Source organism: Meleagris gallopavo, chromosome 1 (assembly GCF_000146605.3).
Source record: "Meleagris gallopavo isolate NT-WF06-2002-E0010 breed Aviagen turkey brand Nicholas breeding stock chromosome 1, Turkey_5.1, whole genome shotgun sequence".
Classification (NCBI taxonomy): domain Eukaryota; kingdom Metazoa; phylum Chordata; class Aves; order Galliformes; family Phasianidae; genus Meleagris; species Meleagris gallopavo.
In genome coordinates, this window is record NC_015011.2 from 34994966 (window position 1) to 35013912 (window position 18947).

Sequence of the window (18947 nt, forward strand, 5' to 3'; positions counted from 1 at the left end):
GATCGTTTTTGTGGCCCTCCTCTGGGCACACTCTAACAGGTCTGCATCTCTCCTGTACTGAGGACTCCACATCTGGACACAGTACTCCAGATGAGGTCTCACCAGCGCAGAGCAGAGAGGCAGGATCACCTCCCTTGACCTGCTGGCCAGTCTCTTCCACTCCCTGGTGAAAGTTGAGCGAAGAAAGATATTGAGGAGGTGTGGTGGGACTGGACTCCAAGTGTGGATCTGTGGGAGTTTTATATTAAAGGCAGAGTCATTTCCAATTTCTGGCTTAAGTCTCCTTTCAGAGGGAAGAACAGTTCCTGGTTGCTAATAACAGAGCTAGACAGTAGGCCATATTTTCTCCACAACTGCTGAAAATCCTTCCTATGCCTGTGCTGCTGCAGCTCCCACGAGTGGAGGCCTCAGGTCAGTTACCTCTGCTGCTCTCCTTCTTGAGAGAGGGCTACGGTCCCTAGATAAGCTATGTACATGCTCTAAGGAGCACAGACCAAGACTCATACCTCCCATGCCTAGTTCATCAGAAATTTTGCCTTTTCCATTTTTCTTAATGGAGTTTTAATATGAAGTATTTCATTTTTATTTTTCAATCAGTTGTGGCATAGCTTCAGCAGGACCATAGCAGGCTCTTGCCTCCACAAGCCACAATAAGGTGCCTGATTTATTTAAGCATACCTCTAAGTATTGAAATTTAGTGGGCTGAGGAAGGAATTGAGCCCAAACCTCCCTTTCCAGCTCCTTGATTAGAAACCAAAAGTGTCGGTTGTCTTACAGGGATGTTATGGATTTAAATCTGAAAGAGCATCCATCAGATTACACGGCAGTATTCAAGGTGCACATAAAATGGAAAAAGCCACCTCTGCTCTTCTTAACCTTAGTGTTTCCTCTAGGCAAGCCCACACCTCACTACCATGTGCGCTGGCTGGTTTGAATCCATTTTTGAGGCTCTCAGTCCTCTCCGTAAGTGTTTTCCTCATAGGGTCACAAATTTGAAACCAGCGACCAAGTGGCTTGAAGTATTGCAGTGCCTTGTGTTTAGGTGCCTGAATCCTCTGCTGGATCTTGCTCAGGACTTGTCTGAGCATCATGTCTGCCTTTATGGACCTTCCAACAAACATCAGTGAGAACCACTTTCAAGAAAAGACAGGAAGCTCAGCCAGAACCAGAAGTACTGTTAAGGATTTCTTTTACTTTTTTCATTAGAAAATTCTACTATGGCTGTTTCTTTGGTATCCAGGTTATCCAATAGGTGGTGCATTTCAAATGTCTCTGGAGCTGTAGCAGAAGTAATGCTTTTTCCATCACTTACCACAGTCCTTGGTTGTGAAGATGTTGCAGCATCTGTTACAGGATGTGCAGAGTCAGCACTGGGCATTGTACTGGGACTATGGAAGCTCGGTAAGCTCCATCGCTGAAGGTTTCTCTCGTGATCTGTTATGAGACCAGCTATATTACGACTGTGGGTTTCGTGTTTGGGCTCCCTTATCATGCTAGGCAGTGACTGATGCATCTCAGTACCTGGTAAGTGTGCAGTCACTTCTGGGGGGAATAAAGAAAGGTCCACAAGAGACACATCTGCCTCAGTTAGGCTCCTTTGGAGCTTCTCTTCTGGTGTGACTTCGGCGCTCTCTGCTTGCAGAGCTGGCTTGCCCAGCACATCAGGTGCTTTTTCCTCAACTTCAGAGATGATGACCTCAGGAACTGGCTTGTTCGTCTCAGATGAGGTGTCACTGTCATTGAGCAGCGCCTCATTCTTGGAGGTTTCGCTTATAGGGCCTAGATCCCTGCTACTGTGAAGTCTGCTACTTCGGTCAGCTCCTTCGTGTTTCCTCTTGAAGCTGGAGGTAGAATGTCTCCCCCTAGTGTGCATTTCCTGCAGCCGCCTGATGTGTCCCTTTTCATCAGCGGGGAAGAACACCGAATTCTCACTCGTCTGCCGGTTGTAGCGCCTGTGAGTGGGGGAGGAAGAGCCCTCGTGGACGCTGAGAAATCTCTTAACTCTCCTCAGCACTGAATGTTGTCTGTGGTGTTTCTCCTCTTCCCAGGGCCACTCTTCCCCATAGAGGAATTCGGTATCAGCCAGCCTGCCAAATAAAGTAGGTAAGTAGGTGTTACACGTAGGAAGTGTGCAGTCTGCGTGCACAAATATCCTACTATCTTGTCAGGAAGATAGAAATGTTAGGAATCAAAAGCCCTTATGTGTCCCTCAGAAGGGCATAGAAGGGATGAACAAAGGGTGGGGGTGCCAGGAAATAGCACCTTTTCCTTTGGACCAGCTGGGTCACCCAGAGAAGCTCTCCATCTCCATTTGTCTCTTCTGAGGACAACAGTGGGATGGCACAGCTGGGCACTGGGCTCTATTTCGTACTGGGGTCAGGAGCCACGTAACCAGACTGCTGTATTGCATATTTGGCTCCAGCCCTTTGGGCATCTGCACCAGCTGGCTTGAGCTTAGGATGAGGGTAGGGGGAGAAGGAAAGCCTGCTCAGTGCTGTACATCTAGAGAGTCCTTCAGGCAAAAAAATAATAATAATAATAATAATAATGAAAAAGCTACTCCTGGAAGCAGAGTGAAATGGTTTCTAAATAAATAAATAAATAATGCTAGACTCAGGTGGTCAGACCTCATTTAATTCCAAGACATGACAGGGTGTCTGAAAGTCTTACCTGTAGCTGGTGCTCTTCCCCTTCCCAGCCTTGTGGTTAATGAGAACAGCTATTGTTTTGCCTGCCATACCATGCACTACACACTATTGTCTGGGTGCATCTCAGAAGACAAGTCAAATAAGGCCATTCAGTTTTCCTAAGGGCAAGTTCTACAAAAGGATGTGGGCCAAACCCAAGGCAAGGAGAGCAGGGAGGCAACACTGATACAGAAGGACAGAGGGAATCTCACTATGCATTTATGAGTTGTTGGCTTCTTATTAAAAATTGTTCTCAGACTTAATAATAGTTATTTATTTATTTATTTATTTATTTATTTCTCCTGGTAATTACAGTAAAATAAATTATAGTGTATGGATTTATCTTTTCTCTTGAGTAATGTATAGGTTTTTTTTTTCTTTCCCAGAATGAAAGAATTTCTGAAAAGGTGGCATATGAGAAAAGGAACCAATACAAAGCACTGTTCCTTGTAGTAGAAGGCAAACAGAGCTGGAAAAATAGGAGAAATAAAAATGAGAAAACATCAGTTTGGTTTTCCAAGGCCAAATGAAATTTAAAAAAAAAAAAATATTTTTTGTTTTGGTAATGCTGGATTTTTTATTTTTTTCTGAAAAATTGAAAACTTGTTGAGATAAATTATGAAGTTACAAAAAAGACTGCTTTTAAAAACATACTCAGATAAAAATGTTGACTTGCCCTGGCCTTTGCTTAGGCAGGATGATATTTACACACTGACTTGTCTTATGCTAGAGTATGTCACAAGTGCTTAAACTCAACATCTTCTAAATTGACAGGCCCATCACTGCAGTCTAATATAGATTGCAACAACTCTGGGTGGTCCTATAGACTCTCAGTATTTCTTTACAACAAGGGTCATCATGTATAACTCCTCTTCTTTACCCTTTCACAAATCCTGACCATTCCAGCTTCCTTGCCTTGATTATTATTCAATTAAAGGCCATACCACATTTCAGACACATTTCAACACTTCCTGTTTATCTTCTCAAAAATCTGGACTAATTTCAGCCATCATCTGCTACTCAAACAAACAAAGGAATAGCTGTTTGGTGGTGTATGGGGAAACCATAGTAAGAGGAAAATTATTAAGAAGTCTGTCACTGTCTTTAGGTGCTGTCTAATACTCAGAGAACATCTGCGAGCACTCCCCCCAGGCATTCCCTAGTTATTAATTGGACAATATGTGCTATGGATGTGCAATCTGTATGAGCACAGGGATTGCTGAAGACATCCTCCCATCAACGCTAGCCTGCCCACCCCCTCCCAGCAACATCCTTTCCAATCTTGACATTTCCCACTCACAGTATCATCCTATCTGTGAGCTCCATGCCTCTTTATCACGTTCCCCCAATGGAAACTGTCTTAACTATGTGTTACAGAATGCAGTTCTTGAGGCAGCTGTCTGGATGAGTGCTAATGAGCAGACTGGCCACTGGAGACCAGTGAAGGTCCTGCAGCAGTCACTGGTACCAGCCCACATCCCTCAGCTGCAGAGGTGGGGGCTGCAGCTGTGGCAATCTTGGTGGTGGCAGTAGGGACTGTTGTGCCACTCACCCCATTTCAATTGTTGATCCGAGGAATGAAGGAATGCAGTAATCAGCAGCTGCTTTTGTGTAGGGTGGCCGGGCAGAAGAATCGTTCCAGTAAATGTCTCTCTCCATTCTTGGTAAGTTCATGTGCATCTCATCCACCGCCAGAAGTGAGACCTTAGATTTTTTGAATAAATCATGTCACATTCAATTTATTACAGCATACAAAATAACCTGCTTTGTATTCCTCAGCTCAGTGTTTTTTTAGAGACCCTTTAAATTAAACTGTGTGCTCTGGACATTGTGAAGAGATTCAGTATTACTAAAATCCAATCTCGATACCTTCCTACACCTGTGAAAGTCTGAATTTTATTGCAACTTGAGTCTTGTGCTGTGAAGGTGTTTCTTTGGGTCTGAAGTCCTTTCTTTACCAATGGTGTGGTTAAACGGACTTGTGATCCCAGTGTCCAGTGGGTAGTCTGTGTAATGTGTTATATTCCTCTGAATGTTCCACTGGCTGGGAAAATTTTTGATAGATTTCTTCCACATTTTAACCCCTTCAGAATCAAATGTGACCATCCCAGTTTAGGGCCTTGCAAGAGGTCTCATCAAAAGGGCTCTGCAACATCGTTGCAGCAGCCTGAGGTAGCATTAAGCCAGAGACCACACTTCGGCCCCTCCTGAAGACACTGTCACAGGCCCCACTTATTGCCTCAGGGCTCTGCTTCGGGATCTTCTCCGAGATATTATAAAAGGAAGATTAATATACAATATTGCAATTGTTAGACATTCAGATTAGCAAAGCTTGTTTTCATCTAAATGGGAGTAGATGGCTTTTGGATTTGGCAGGATTGACCCACATTACTTGCTTTTCCCGGCATGAGGTGAGCTTAGAGTTGGAGGTCAGCTGTTTGCATGTTAGTCAGGAAAAAAGCAATGCCAAATACCCAAACCAGGATGCATTAGCTTATGAAAATACAATCCGGGGATCATAGCTACAGGCACTGCTTCAGGGAAAGTGTTTTAATGACATTCGTTGCCCTTAATTTGTACCTCGATGTAAGAAAGGGGATTAAATGTAATGACGACCTATGATACTGCAAAGCTGGAAGTAGAAATAACAACAGCAACCTGTAAATTTCTATCGATGCACCAATTAGTTTCAAAATCATCATCATCTTCTCCAAATGGATTAATAAGTTGTTCCGCAACCTGAGAGGGAAATGAGACAGTGAATAGAGGTTAACATGCAGTGTCAGGACTGCTGCCTCAGAGCAAATATGATCTGATTTTTATCTCTCTCCCTGCCTGTCACTTGCAATCATAACATGAGCTTCAGTGTGATGTTTGTGCCAGTCGAGCAGAGGAACATCTTGCTTTCCCTATGCATGCAGACCATGGTGCCTCGTTGGTGCTGTCAGTCATGATTGTTGGCCCTGGTTTACAGGAGCTGAGAAATGTCCGGGCTGCTCTGATTGTCACATGAAATAATCATTACCTTCCCTCACTGCTTCTCAGGCTGACTTACATTAGTGATTTAGCAATGGAAGGCTCTTTCATTGCATTGTGGTGTGTGATACTCCACTGGCCCACTCAGTATTTCTAGGCAACATAGTTGAGGTCTTCTGGAAGGACACAGCCTGAGTCCTGGAAACCAGCCTCTGGCTGCTGCTGATTGACCTGAGGTCATGCTAACTGTATCCCTTTCAAGGTCTGAGAAAAGCAGCCTACCAAAAGCCTTGGCTCCAGTGAAAGTCATTTGTCACGGTAGCCAAAGCCACAGTGTCTCTTGGCTCTTTAATTCAGCCTGGAGGTTTCTGTTTCTGTAAATGAAGTGATTAAAGCTGCAGGGATAAGGACCATTTTGTGGAGGACGTGACTGCTCTGGGAGCTCAGGCAGGTCCATTGTGAGGTGCCTCAGGTGAAGGAAACCTCTTGGACAGCTCTTGCCTCACCTACTCCCCACGTGCTAAGGCCTAAATAAGTAGAAAAATAATTGGAGGCTGCTCCAGGTCTCATGATCACCAAAAAACATTGTGGGGATGAAATCACTGCTGCTGAGGAAGAAGAAAAATCTGAAATAGGAAAACTGGAAAAAAGCAGCTGTAGGAAATTCAGACTACTCATTTCTCAGTTTCTTGGTGAACTAATGTTAAATATCCTCCCCTCCTCCACATTTTCCCCCTTTTTGTTTTTTTTAAGCTAGTGATGCCATTGCTGATCCTGGAAGCAGCCAGGGCCATGCCACTGCCCTCCCCAGGGCGAGTGGAGAAATCCCACGTTCAACATGGTGTTGGGCAAAATGATCGCTATGGGCTGCTATGATCTAAATAACTTATAATAGTAAGGCCGTCACTCCCTGGCTATTTATTTGCATGTGCCTCATGTTTAAGGACTGCTCAACTGCGCTGTTACCTAACTGCTTGCTGTCTCTCCTTGGCTGGTGGTGGAAATGACAAATAAACTGCTGAGAAGACAAACTATAAGAACACAAAAGGAGGCAGGAGCAGTGAGAAGCAGAAGGGGAACACCTCCGCTCACATTTGTTTGTGTGCCCTGGGGCATTACGTTTTGGGTACAGCTATGTCGCTGCTGGAATAAGATTATGACAGAATGCAAATGGCATTGTGGGTCTCCAGGGAAGGCACCAGATCAGCTCAGTGTTAACCTAGGAATTACTGCCCAAAAATCTACTGCAAAACCTCTCCCATAAGCTAAAAAAAAACAGTGAGCAGGGTTAGGAAAGAGGACGTTTCCTGGCCACTAGCTTCTATTGTCTGGAGAGGAATGCAATGCTAGGCAGCTTAGCCCTGCATTTGGATGATCTGTCTATTGCAGCAATGAAATAGGGATTTAGCAGAGTCTCACGTGTTGGGAAACTTTGCCCCTATATTGCAGGTATAACAAATCAGGCCTGAGGCCAAGGAATGAGCTCAGTTTTGCCATCATTTCTGAGGAATTGCCAAGTTACTGGAAGTCAGTAGCACTGGCCTTGTATGCACACTGACAGCCAAAACCCAACACACTCAGCAGGAAACAGCTTTAACCTTCAGAACAGAAAGACATGCACTCTGTGGCAGTCTGAGGGAACACTGCTGATTTTAAGTCTGGTTTTTAGAAGCTGCTTTTCCTCCTCTTCATTTTCTTATGCAGAAGATTTCTCAGTAATAATGATATTCTATATCTATTGCCTGGAGTTGGCTGGAAGCCTGTAACTGGAAAAGATGGATGTTGATGGAGAGGAAAGCATCCCCCATGGCTTCCTGACACATTGGGCAGGGTGGTCAGGAGGAGAAACTTCCAGTTTTGTAACCCACAGGGACAACCTTGAAAGGCAGTGCCTAGAGACAAAGCCTCATATCTATAATTTCAAAGAAAATCGGTGCTGAAACCCAATTAAAAAAGATAGGAATTTAATGCCTGCAGATATCTCACTTGCTATTAAACATAAACATCATTAAGCAGGTGGCAAAACCAAATGGAAATCAAAGAGGTATTTTATGAAGGGAAGAACCAATCCTAACTCTTTCTCATGTGCAAAGTTTTCCACATCCATGGATACTGCGCTCCTCCTGCAGCAGGATCCTCTCCCTTCTCCCTTCTCCAGCTGGCCCCTATACTGCAGCCTCCTTCCCCCTCCAACAATTTTCTGCCATACAGGACTAGAGGAGCTTACCCTGCAGGCCTCTGAAGAGTGAGCAGCTTTGCAACCCCTCCCAAAACCCTTGCAGTCCAACAGCTAGGTATGCTGCGTTTTCTTACCCTACCATTTTGAGATGGTTGTGGAAAAAAAGCTCTAAAAATGGGGGCATTAAAGAAAAGAGGGCCAATTTTGTATCATTTATATCCTAACAAAAGTGAACTTAAAATTTCCAGCTATGATTAATAATCCCAAGAGAAAACCTTTAAGTACGTGGGCCCTAATGTACAAATTCGCTTTTTACTTAAAACTTTTCTCAGTTAGTCTATCTTGATCCTCACTGCAAAGAAGAGAGCCAGTGTGAGGTGTGTGACTTAATTACTAATCTATCAGATCAGTAGCAGTATATTAACTAACCAGGCATCAATGGGCTGAGGGGTGGCATCCAAGTCCTTCCATAATTTTTCTTTTTAGTGAATGCTTTTATGCAGTGAGACTGTAGGCAATAATAGCTATCACTGTTTGAGAGCCTTATGAAACACGAGACCTTAAATTGCCTGCATCATATTAGTTAGCAGCAGAAACTAAAGGCAGGCTGTGATCATAAGACAAAATTGTGATTTAGTTCCTTTCAGCCCATGCCAAGTCTGCAAAAGTATTTGCCCACCATATAGCCAAGTGGGAAAAATATTTTTAAAATTTTTCATCTGTTACTTTATAGTCCACATCCAGGGACCAGATTTTGCTAGAGTAATGCTTTCTTAGGGAGTTGTTGCTGTTCCGCTCCAAATGAAATGGTATCTGTTGGGTTCCTGAAGACTCCTTATGGTAAGATCTTTTTGAGTGGAATTAACAATGTACTGGATAATTTTTCTTTATAACTACAGGACACTTTGGGCTGAATTTAGCTTTGGTGTAACTCCCTGAAACCTTGGTGATTTTAGTGTGCCACAAATCTGACACTGATACCTTCAGCAGCTCATGTAGGGAAGGTTCCCCCATTGCCTTCCCAGAAAGCCAGCTTACCTTAAGCCATCCTGCATAGAAGAAGAACTGTAACAGCGTGAAGATTGGAACATAAAGATCTAAGTCATGTCCCTGATACCCCTGGTCAGTATCCAAAAACTGGCGGCCTATCAGGCAGGCAAAGAAAAAGGTATACACTGCAAGAGTAACGACCTGCAAAGAGAAAAACTTAATTGGAAATGTAATAATACAGTCTTATGCATAAGGCATCACAAATCCAAAGGCCTCCAACTGCCTTTTGTAATATTATTTACAAAACTGGAACAAAATGTTACAAATAAAGAGGATGCAAGAGTAATCACTGTCAGGAGGTAGATCCAGGAAACAAAAATGTCTTGGAGCTTCCTTGCTCTCCCAAATTATGCAAGGATTTCAAAACATCTCCACATTAAACATTAATTTTAACATTCAATATTTAGCCAGATGCTGATACTCAACAAGCTCCAGACATCTTGGAGATGCCAGTCCGGACTACGGATGTTTGGCACAAATGTCCCCTTTTACGGAAAACACATTTCAAAGAAAACGTATAAAAGAAACAATTTGGTACCTGCGTGTAGACCAGAGGAATTCCAACCCAGTCATAGCCAAACAAAAGGCTACACCAAGATCTGAACTTATTCATTTCCTGAATGAAAAAAAAAAAAAAAAAGAGAAAAAAAGAAGAAACATATCCCAACAAACTAAAATGGCGTTAATCCAGAATGACAAACATTTAGTTATAGTCTATTTTTATACATGCAAAAGGTTAGGGAGATAAGATGGTGTCGTATAAATTCACAGAATAATAATACTCAGCAGCTCATTGTAATGTTTGAATATTCACTTAATTTATTGAGTTGGAATGCTTAATATAATATCTATTTCTTCACAAATGATCTTTTGTTTCTATCTTATATATAGCTTAGTGATGTATGAGAGAAAGCATTTTATTATAAAAATAATGTTGAGCCACTTAATGAAATATTTAGGGAGACTGTTTTCCCTGAAATTGACACTAAAATCTTCAAAATACCAAATAACAATCAGATTTTTTTTCCCCACAGTAATGGGCCAAGTATGAATTTACAATGAGGCTTTTACTTCACCAAACCGTTGTTTCAAGTAATTCTTTCTTAGTCATATAAATACAATCCCAGTGAACTTATCCTGTGTGTGTCTGAGAGTACACTGGCACACCAGAAAAGTGGTATAGATTTTCTCTAAGATTTTTAGATGATGCTGGAGAGCTGAGTGCTCTAAATCAAGTTATGTAGGTGAAGAGCTACTGCATAGCAATTTAACACTGGTTTGCTGGAGGTTTACTTTTTCAACTTACATTCATTAGTGTCTGTAGATCCACACTGTCTCGAATTCTTCCCTCATTTCGTGCTTTCGATGCTAAATTTCCAAACCACACAAAGGGAACCCAATATTTCAGATGGGGAGACTTAAGGTCATCAAATATTTTTCTTTCATGTCTTGTCATAAAACCTGTTTATAAAACAACAATAAAAAGGAGCTGATTTATTCTGTGCTGACAGTGCAGCTTATGTTATATATAATTATGTTTATTTGATATTTGCATAGAACCATGCAAAACACCAATTATGATTCTAACTAGTAGCCTCCTTTTTTTATTTATTTTCTCAGGATGGATCTTGTTTGAAGCGATTGTTTTTGCCCTAACTACCTGTAAAGCAATCCCCATCAATCAATATATGTGACAATTTGTTATGCTTCAGCTCTCCTTTGTGACTGCTGAAATACTGTAGATACGTATAGCACTAAGCCTTGTACAGATTCACTAGATTACTCTCTAGTTTCATATTCTACTTTTAGAAAAATAAGAAACTGGATAACATCAGTCAATAAAGTATCACTTTTCAGCAATAATGGCTTTTAGCAGGATGCCATCATCTGTTCCGAGGGGCAGTCGGGTGACCTGGTTCTAATAATTTTTTGGTAAATCTGCAAGGTAGTGAGCAAGAAACGGAGCATATAAGCACATGTATGAAACAGAACTCAGCTGAGAGCGTGCTTTCTGCCAACGAAATGCTTCTCTGCCAGATTTTGTATTTTCTTTGGGGCTATGCAGGGGCACGAGGGGAAGGAAATGGAGCCACGCAGAGAAGTGCTACTGCTAGCGGTGCACTGGGCCAGGCCCCACTGTGGGCCTGCAGATTAAAGCTGTGTTCTGCCTGGCAGCCTGCCCAGCCTGGCACTGGGAGGGCACCGTGCTTCCTGCTGAGGCAGCCTGGCCTTGTGAAGCCCCGCTTCCCTCTGTTGTAAAGAACTCCAAGGGCAGCCAGGGCTGTGTTTGACAAAATCTCCACTGGCTGGGATTGGCACGGGAGCAGCCCGCTTTTTGGAGCAATGCCTCAAGCCCTTGGGCTTTGTGGATTGAAAAGCTTTGCTCTGCTCTGCTCTCCTCCTTCCACCCACACCTCTAAGAAAAACAACAGAAATTTCATGAATTTAACATTTTCTTTTGCCTAAATCTCAGATTTTCTGGGATTAGAGCAATCTTTAAGTCTGGGAAACCTAAGTTTTTGCTCAGATGGATGCAAGACTTCTTTTGTTGTGTTGATATTAGTTCTGAAACAGTACAAAGTTGCTAACAAAGTAGCTGCAAAATAAGGGACTCGTCCAACTAATTATAAGTTTGAACAATAGTTTGAGTGCTGAAGATTCGATTTTGAATTGAGAATAGACATTAATTTTTCTAGACTCCAGCTATTAACTAGGAGTTGGCCTGCTCTTATTAATGTTGCTAATTATACCTGAAGCTGTGAAAAATAAATGTGTACAAACTCACACAGTTGTTTTTCTTGTACAAATATGTGAATAAGGCAAGAACAGGTTTGTTAAAAGAGGCAACCCTGATGAGATTGATGCTGCTGTTTTATATTTGGAACTGCGCAATAAAGGAGGTATGAAATACTTTAAGTACTGAGATGGAGTACAAGGACAGGACATGCTGCTGAGAGCTAGAAGAAAAGCAGTTCAGCAGTAAGATATGGTACTTTTGCAGAATCCTGGAATATAAGAGCAGAATAAGATATAGCTTTTAAAGGTCCCTTCACAGTTTGCAGCCAGTTCTCATAATGAGTTGCATAGAAAACACTGGGCAATCAATTTCTCGTGCTAGTTATGACTGCTCTGACTCCTGAGCGTTGCTCTTTTAGGCTATCTTTGATTTTCATCTGGCCAGCTTTCTTATTGCTAAATAGGAAAAGAATGTTTTTATCATACTGGAATTGACAGACAGGATACAAAAAAATTGACAGTCTGGAGCATGAAATTCCCTGGAGAAGCTCTGGGAAGTCATTATTGAGGACATAGCCTGAGGGGAACATGAAGAATAGCAAAGCTCCAGGGATCAGTTCAGCTTTCCACTTAAATTGGGTACATTTTTGTTCAGAAAACCAAGACAAAACACCATTGTTTTCACAATAGCATTCAAATTGCCATTATTTTTAAAGTCAAGGCATTCACGTTTATACTAATTAAACATTGTCTTTGATGGACATATATAATAGATAGTAGAAAATATTAAACATTAGAAAATATTGAACATTTCTTGATTGCTGTTATTGCTGGCAAAAGTTACTGCAGTAAAACCAATATGCAGTACAGAAGCACTTGTAACTGCTTGGATAAGGACACACTTTCTATTCCATAAATTACAGGAGATTGTATAAAAGCTCATTTGTTAAAATTAAATAGTTTTTAAATGCGTTTATCAAATGTTTATTTAAAAGTATTCGAAGAATTAATTGAGAAATTCTGAACAAAGCTGTGTTTTTGACAAGAACTGGAAGATGGGGGTAGTTCCAGAAAACTGGAAATATTTGGCAAATATTGTACCAAGATATTGAGATCTCAAGATCCATCTTGAGAAGTATGATCTAAGGAATGACAGGGAATTAAATGCTTGGGAAAAAAAAAGTATTAAAATCTTGACAAGTGATACAACCAAGAAAGAATGAAGAGACAGTAATGTGAATAGAGTCAACCAAAATAATCTTATGGAAAAATTATTAATGAGAACATAATCGTGTCTGAAAAGTGCTTCATGGAATATTTGGGTCTCCCATCAAAATGGCATGGACTGAGGCAAGACTGTTTCAAGATATCCACGTAAATAACTATAACATCTTGTGGTTAGAAGGATCTGATTGGTGATCATCTCCCACATGTCCCCAGAGTGTGCTAACAAAGGTTAAGCAGATAATAGTTCTACTTTCTGTTTCTCTGTCATGTGTGAAGGACTAATTAGGTGCTTCATTTCAGCGGTAGGTCTGGGTCTGTGAATTTCAACCAGCAGTAGGCGTTCATGTCCCTGGGCTCATACCTCATGTTTCTCTTTGTAACTCCCTACTGCTTGTCTTGGGCTGTTCTCTGGCCAGCTGTTGTCTCATTACTCACATTTTCCGAGATTCATACTCTTGATAATCCAACTTTGCTCTCTCACCTTGCATCTAACAGGATTTGTAAACTCATGACTGTTAAGCATTGATGCTTGTGGCACATGTCACAGTACTCAACATCTCAATGTCAGGGCTCTGCATCAATCTACTGCCTACAATTCCATAGCAAATGTTAAAAAATGAAAGAGAGTTTGGAAAAGAGTTATGAGGAAGATCTAGATATGAAGACCATACCTTGTAAGGGAGACACTAAAGAAGACCAATCTTTTAAGTTTTCTCAAGCCTCTATACACTCTGCTAATAAATAATTATTGATAGGAAACATTGATTTTATCTAATTGAAAAAAGAACAACCAAACCCATTTAAAAATCCAGTGACTTAGAAGATGACTGTATGCAAGTTCAGACTTGGAATGAAAATCCATTTTCAACAGTGAGTTCACAATTGTGAATGTCAGATCTGTTTATTCTCCATTGTACTCAGCTGAATTTTAAATCAGGGCTGCTTGGATTCCTAGAAGGTATTATAGTTCAGTCAGAAATTGCAATTTGAAAAGGAGATGGTGAATAAGCTTTTATGCCATGTGTTGTGGATGAGTCAGACTAGATTATCATAATACTGCTCTCAGATTTAAAACTACAAATTTAAGCAGTTCATTTGCTGAGAAGGGAAATGTGTAGCAGTACTTATACCACGGTGGTTCTCAGTTTGAGAACAAAATGCAAAATCGGCACAAGTTGTTTCAGTGATGATTGCTTTGTAAGTATCAGATTCTGCCACTCGCGTTCATATTAAATGTTGCAGCCTGTTATATAATGCTGTAGGGAATTAGGGAGGGGATAATTACAGAGTACTATCTTAATCACTCAATGCTAGTAGCAGCAATATCTACCCTCAAGTGCTCAATACCACATCAACAAAAATTCTGCGGCACAGTATGTATAAGAGTCTACACAATCTGTACTGAAATCCACCAAGATGCCTATACTGTCAATATTTAGTTATGCTGTTTATACTAGAATGCTTTCCAACATACAGGGGGAAAAAAAGAAAAAAAAAAAGAACTCTTGTTTTCCAGTCTACAATTTTGTCTCTTTCGGAACAGATTGTCTTTAGCAATAGGGAGGCAGAGTTGGATTAGCCTGTTGGAAATGTGGTAATTTTCCAGTGTGTTAGAAGCAGATTGCTGGGGAGAGTGACAGAAGCTTCCTTGACCTCTTGCAGGCTCAGGTAAACAATTTTGTTGAAAAGCAAAAGGAATAGAACTTCAACTGAATTTTGAAAACGGGGTGAAAACACAAATGATTTCTTATGGTAAGATGCATGCATTCTGCATTCTGCATTCTGCCTGGATTTCTTTTTTTCAACACCCAAAGCTTCTTGCATATATTTGAATTTGTATATGTATATACGCACCGCACAATTTAACTTGCTACAACTTTGCTTACTAATCTGTGCCAAAGGAATAATTTTAAGAAATGCAAGATTTTCAGTAAAAATATGATTTCTGCTATTTGGAGGAGATCACCAAATCTCTGTAGAGAGAAAATAAAGCCTTGCTGAATACCTATATGAAGCAAACACCTTCCTACCCTGTGCCCCCACCCGTGTGGGAAAGTAAGAAATTCTCAGAGAAGGACGCAGCAGTACCTGCACCCACCACATGGTCCATGGTGGGAAACCTCTTGTACACAGCCGTGCTCACAGAGCGAAAGATCAGCAGAGAAGTTAAATTCACATAACGCATTAGAGTCCTCCTGATCAAGCGGCCATATTCATCTCTTCCCTGGACACAGCTAGAGATCAAGAACATCAGTCGGTCTGGCCATGGCAAATTCACAAACTGGTTCCACCAGCGATTCACCACCAGCGTGACATAGAAACCTGTGTGTGAGAAGGAAAAATGTTCAGTGCATTTCAGTGCTTCAATTTAGCTTACTTTGATTTAGATTGTAGAGTGTCATTCACATCACTAAGCTGCTCCTTGTACCAGAATAAATGTAGTAAGTCAAGTCAGAAACAGTATGCAATCAAAACTTATTGTCTAGTAGACACTGCAACTTTATGACCTGTTACAGCGGAGTATCTCATACAGTGTTAACACAAACTTCCAGATTTTCTCTTTTGTAGTAAATGTTGAATGTATTTAGTGCTTTGAAAGGTCAGGCACCATGTATCAATGTTAGTGGGCACTCTATGTGTTTATACATATATATATGTATGAAAATACTTTCTGTTGGGATATTAAGAACTGAGCATAAATGTTGATGTGACAAAAGCAACTTGATTTTAAGGAGACCTTCTTTAAACTCCCTCATCTCTTCAACGCTTCCATGCACCGCCATTAACAAGATGCCTGAACAGAGACAGTGTTGGAGAGTAATTTCACATGTAACCAGTACTTACCAAGCACAAAAGTTACTGGGATTTGTTCAGCGTATTTGTCACAGTAAATTGATAATTTTTCAAAGAACCGCTTTTGGCTTCCTGTAAGAAAAAATCTGCAGCAAAAATAAAATGTATATGTCCTTTTGTAGTATTCTGGCTCTAGCTAGAGTGCAAATACATACAAGAGAGCAAGCTTGGCTAATGTCTCCAGGCAGATTCTTAAAGTGCTGAACACTTGTAGCATGTAATAAAGAAACTGGAGAAGACGGTACTATTCTCTTGCCTTTGTAGTTTCCTAATTCAACTAGCACTACTAATTAGAATCAGTGCACATTGAGAACTAGCAAGCTATTCCATCGAGGCCAATGATGACAGTAAGAGGTGAATCAGCAAGCAGAGCTTGCTCTCCTGTTTTCTGGAGAGCTGCTTGACAAAAATGCTCATGTCTGCTTGAATTGCAAAAGGTTACCAATCTCTACTGGCTGTTATTTGAAAATGCCACATAGTTGCAGCAGTTTGTGCTCTTATTCCCACAAAATTTTGCTTATCCACCAAAAGAAAAATGCAACACGGCCTATCTCATAGTGGGGAAAAGATTCACCACGTAGTAGAAAGTGAGTGGAGCCCAGCAGCTTCTTTCCATGGCAAGAGTTATCTAACGAAATACAAAAATATGAGCCATTATTTTATTTGGATATATGAGTATTACAGCTACTCTTTGATTTCACATAGCAAATATTTAGTGGATTTTCTTATGGTTTTGTAGTAAAGTCTAAAGTGCACATGAAGTGCTTTCCATTCCATATTTACTATGTTTTTTAATTGCTTAACTTTTCGGTGAAACTAGTTAATTTAATAAATTTCAGACTTCAGTGGTGTTTTTTTAATGTATTAATACTGTATTTTTTTCTTTCTGAATGCTCAGGGATAGACCACTGAATGTGTTGCCAAGTTGTTGATTAAACATAGACAAACAGATGCTAATTTTCTTTGCTATCCATCAAAAGAAAATGTTGCGATCTGATTACAGATCAAGGTAAGAGCTGAATCATTATTTTGATATTAATGTTAGTGCACTTCATCAATTAAAGGCTCACTGCACTAAATGATGTATTGCTGCTGCTTAACTCACACCTCAGTAGAATAAGGAGATGTTCCTCTGGTGCTGTGCTGCATACAGGCAAAAACCACAGCCACGTTCCATGCAGTCTTGCAGGATTAGGTCCTTAAAAATAAAGCTTGGCATTCTCTTCTAGCTTGAAGGAAAACCTCAAAGTTCCTGAGAAAAGACTAAATATAACGTCTGCCTCAAATTAATCCTTTCTGTGTCGTCAGTGAAATTACCTCTGAGTAGCTGTTGAACTACAGCAAGCAGAATGAAAGGCCTATTCTCATCACTCAGAGCAGAGAGGCACGCTTGTTGTCAGAACAATAATGGCCAGGTAGAAATCGTGAGCTAGCTGTGGGCATTTGTTTATCTTAACTAATTCAGGCTACCTTATTTAGCTTAACTTCAGAAGAATTGTTCAACACAGGCAAAGGACTGAGCTCATTCAAGTCATAGTCATAGAATCACCGAATTACCAAGGTTGGAAAAGACCTCCATGATCATCCAGTCTTACCATCCACCTATCACCAGTATTTCCCCACTAAACCATGTTCCTCAGTACAACATCTAAACGTTTCAAATATGGTAGACTGTATCTTATTTACACTCCACATGCTTCCTATGGAACTTTAAAGTAAATGTGGAAATGAGAGGACATTAGAAATGTCCAAGGAAAAGCCAACTTTGTAGTACCCCCCGCCCCAAACTCACTTATCAGCCTAATGCTATGAAGTGTGAAACTTCAGTACAACATTTAATGAGATGTGAATTGTAAAGAGTGTACCTGTATAATACACTTATCGCTGTGTAAAGGGTAGCAAAAACAATAAATTCTCTGTACAGCAATTTGTAGATGCTGCCTTTCCACTTTAGGAGTAATCTGTGAAATCCAAAGAAAGTGGCATTTGCTACTTTGCTGGAATAAGTGACTGTCATCGTCTTGGCAGGCTGAGCCTAGAAACAGTAGAAGAGAAGCAGGAAACCAACAACATTTTAGACAGCATATCCTAACCTGAATGCAGCCATGTACAGATAGATAGATACACAGATACACACACACATATAATGCTAGATGTATACAGATATACATGCTGTGTTTCTATATATAAAGAGAGAAGTGTGGAGGTGTGGTGGTCTTTTGTGCCTCGCTGAGACCTGCAGGTCGATGGATGCAGCACTGCACGTGGGGATGGCCCCAGCCACCAGCCAAAGGCATGGCCAGTGCCAAACCTTGGGTGGCAGCGGCAGTGCCAGAAGGGATGCATCACACCTCCAAAGCCTTTGTGTACTCCCAGCTTGCTCCAGTCTGGTGCAAGAAAAGAAAAGAAAGCAAATTTGCTTGAAAAATTTAAAGTGCTCCAGCAACAGAAGCAAAGCTAAAATTCGTAAATGCCTCCTTCCTCCCCAGCCAGTATTTCTAGCTGGCTTTGGTAATTATGGTCATCGAGAAGCAAATGAGATCTGGAGGCAGCCTCTTTCATTAATAGTTACAACAGCAGCTGAGGGTGGCTGGGGAGCCCTGTTATTTGGCTCCTTGGCAGCCAGGCATGCTCACCACTTCGCTTCGGCATTGCACGGCCATGCAAAGAGCCATGAGGTTGCTCAGGTCCACAGTGTGTAATGCAGCCTAATTAAAGCAGTGCCAAAAAAGTACAGGTAAATAGTATGTTCTGATGTTCATTCTTGCTTACTGAGCGTAGGGATGCCACAGCAGCTTTTATGTGCCTACAGAAAACTCTAAATATGGATGACAGCAGTTTTGTACAGCGCTTAAGAAAGGGAGCAAACAAGACAAGCACAAAGCCTCAAGGTAGTTATCATGTAGACACTAGCCTAAATGTGGTTCTTGGCTGTATTTTCTTGATGCCAGTGTAGGTCATTAACTCTCAGAACAAAATATGAACCCACGGTTAATTGATGGCTAGATAGAATTTAATGCAGTTTGGCTACATCTCCTGTGCAGAGCATAAAAACAGACAATTAAAATTCATCTGTAAAAGTGCCACTTTTACTTATCAGGGAAATCAGCAGAGAAAAGACACCATAAGCCTCCTATTACTGACAGACTGTCTGTTCCCATGTGCCGAATGTCTGCTTGAGTTTGCCAGCTTGGGCTCTGAGATTTTTGTTTTTTTGGTGTTGGCTTTTTTTTGCTTTT

The 18947-nt window shown here is 41.0% G+C and overlaps 1 protein-coding gene across 2 annotated transcripts in view; it reads right to left on the reverse strand.

Moving 5' to 3' along the window:
* Positions 1-75: 75 nt before the first annotated feature.
* The window catches only part of BEST3 (bestrophin 3), a 21637-nt gene continuing 2765 nt past the window's right edge, over positions 76-18947 (reverse strand). Inside the window, exons 2-10 of one of the 2 annotated variants that reach the window (XM_003202072.4) lie at positions 17574-17743; positions 15700-15794; positions 14944-15177; positions 10199-10353; positions 9431-9508; positions 8881-9033; positions 5346-5426; positions 4240-4391; positions 76-2087 (exon numbers count right to left, since the gene is read on the reverse strand). In XM_003202072.4, coding sequence (XP_003202120.1) covers positions 1178-2087; positions 4240-4391; positions 5346-5426; positions 8881-9033; positions 9431-9508; positions 10199-10353; positions 14944-15177; positions 15700-15794; positions 17574-17725 — 2010 coding nt within the window. In that variant the 5' untranslated portion in view covers positions 17726-17743 and the 3' untranslated portion in view covers positions 76-1177. The remainder of the gene's footprint in view (positions 2088-4239; positions 4392-5345; positions 5427-8880; positions 9034-9430; positions 9509-10198; positions 10354-14943; positions 15178-15699; positions 15795-17573; positions 17744-18947) is intronic. The other variant, XM_010708054.3, reaches the window with a different exon arrangement.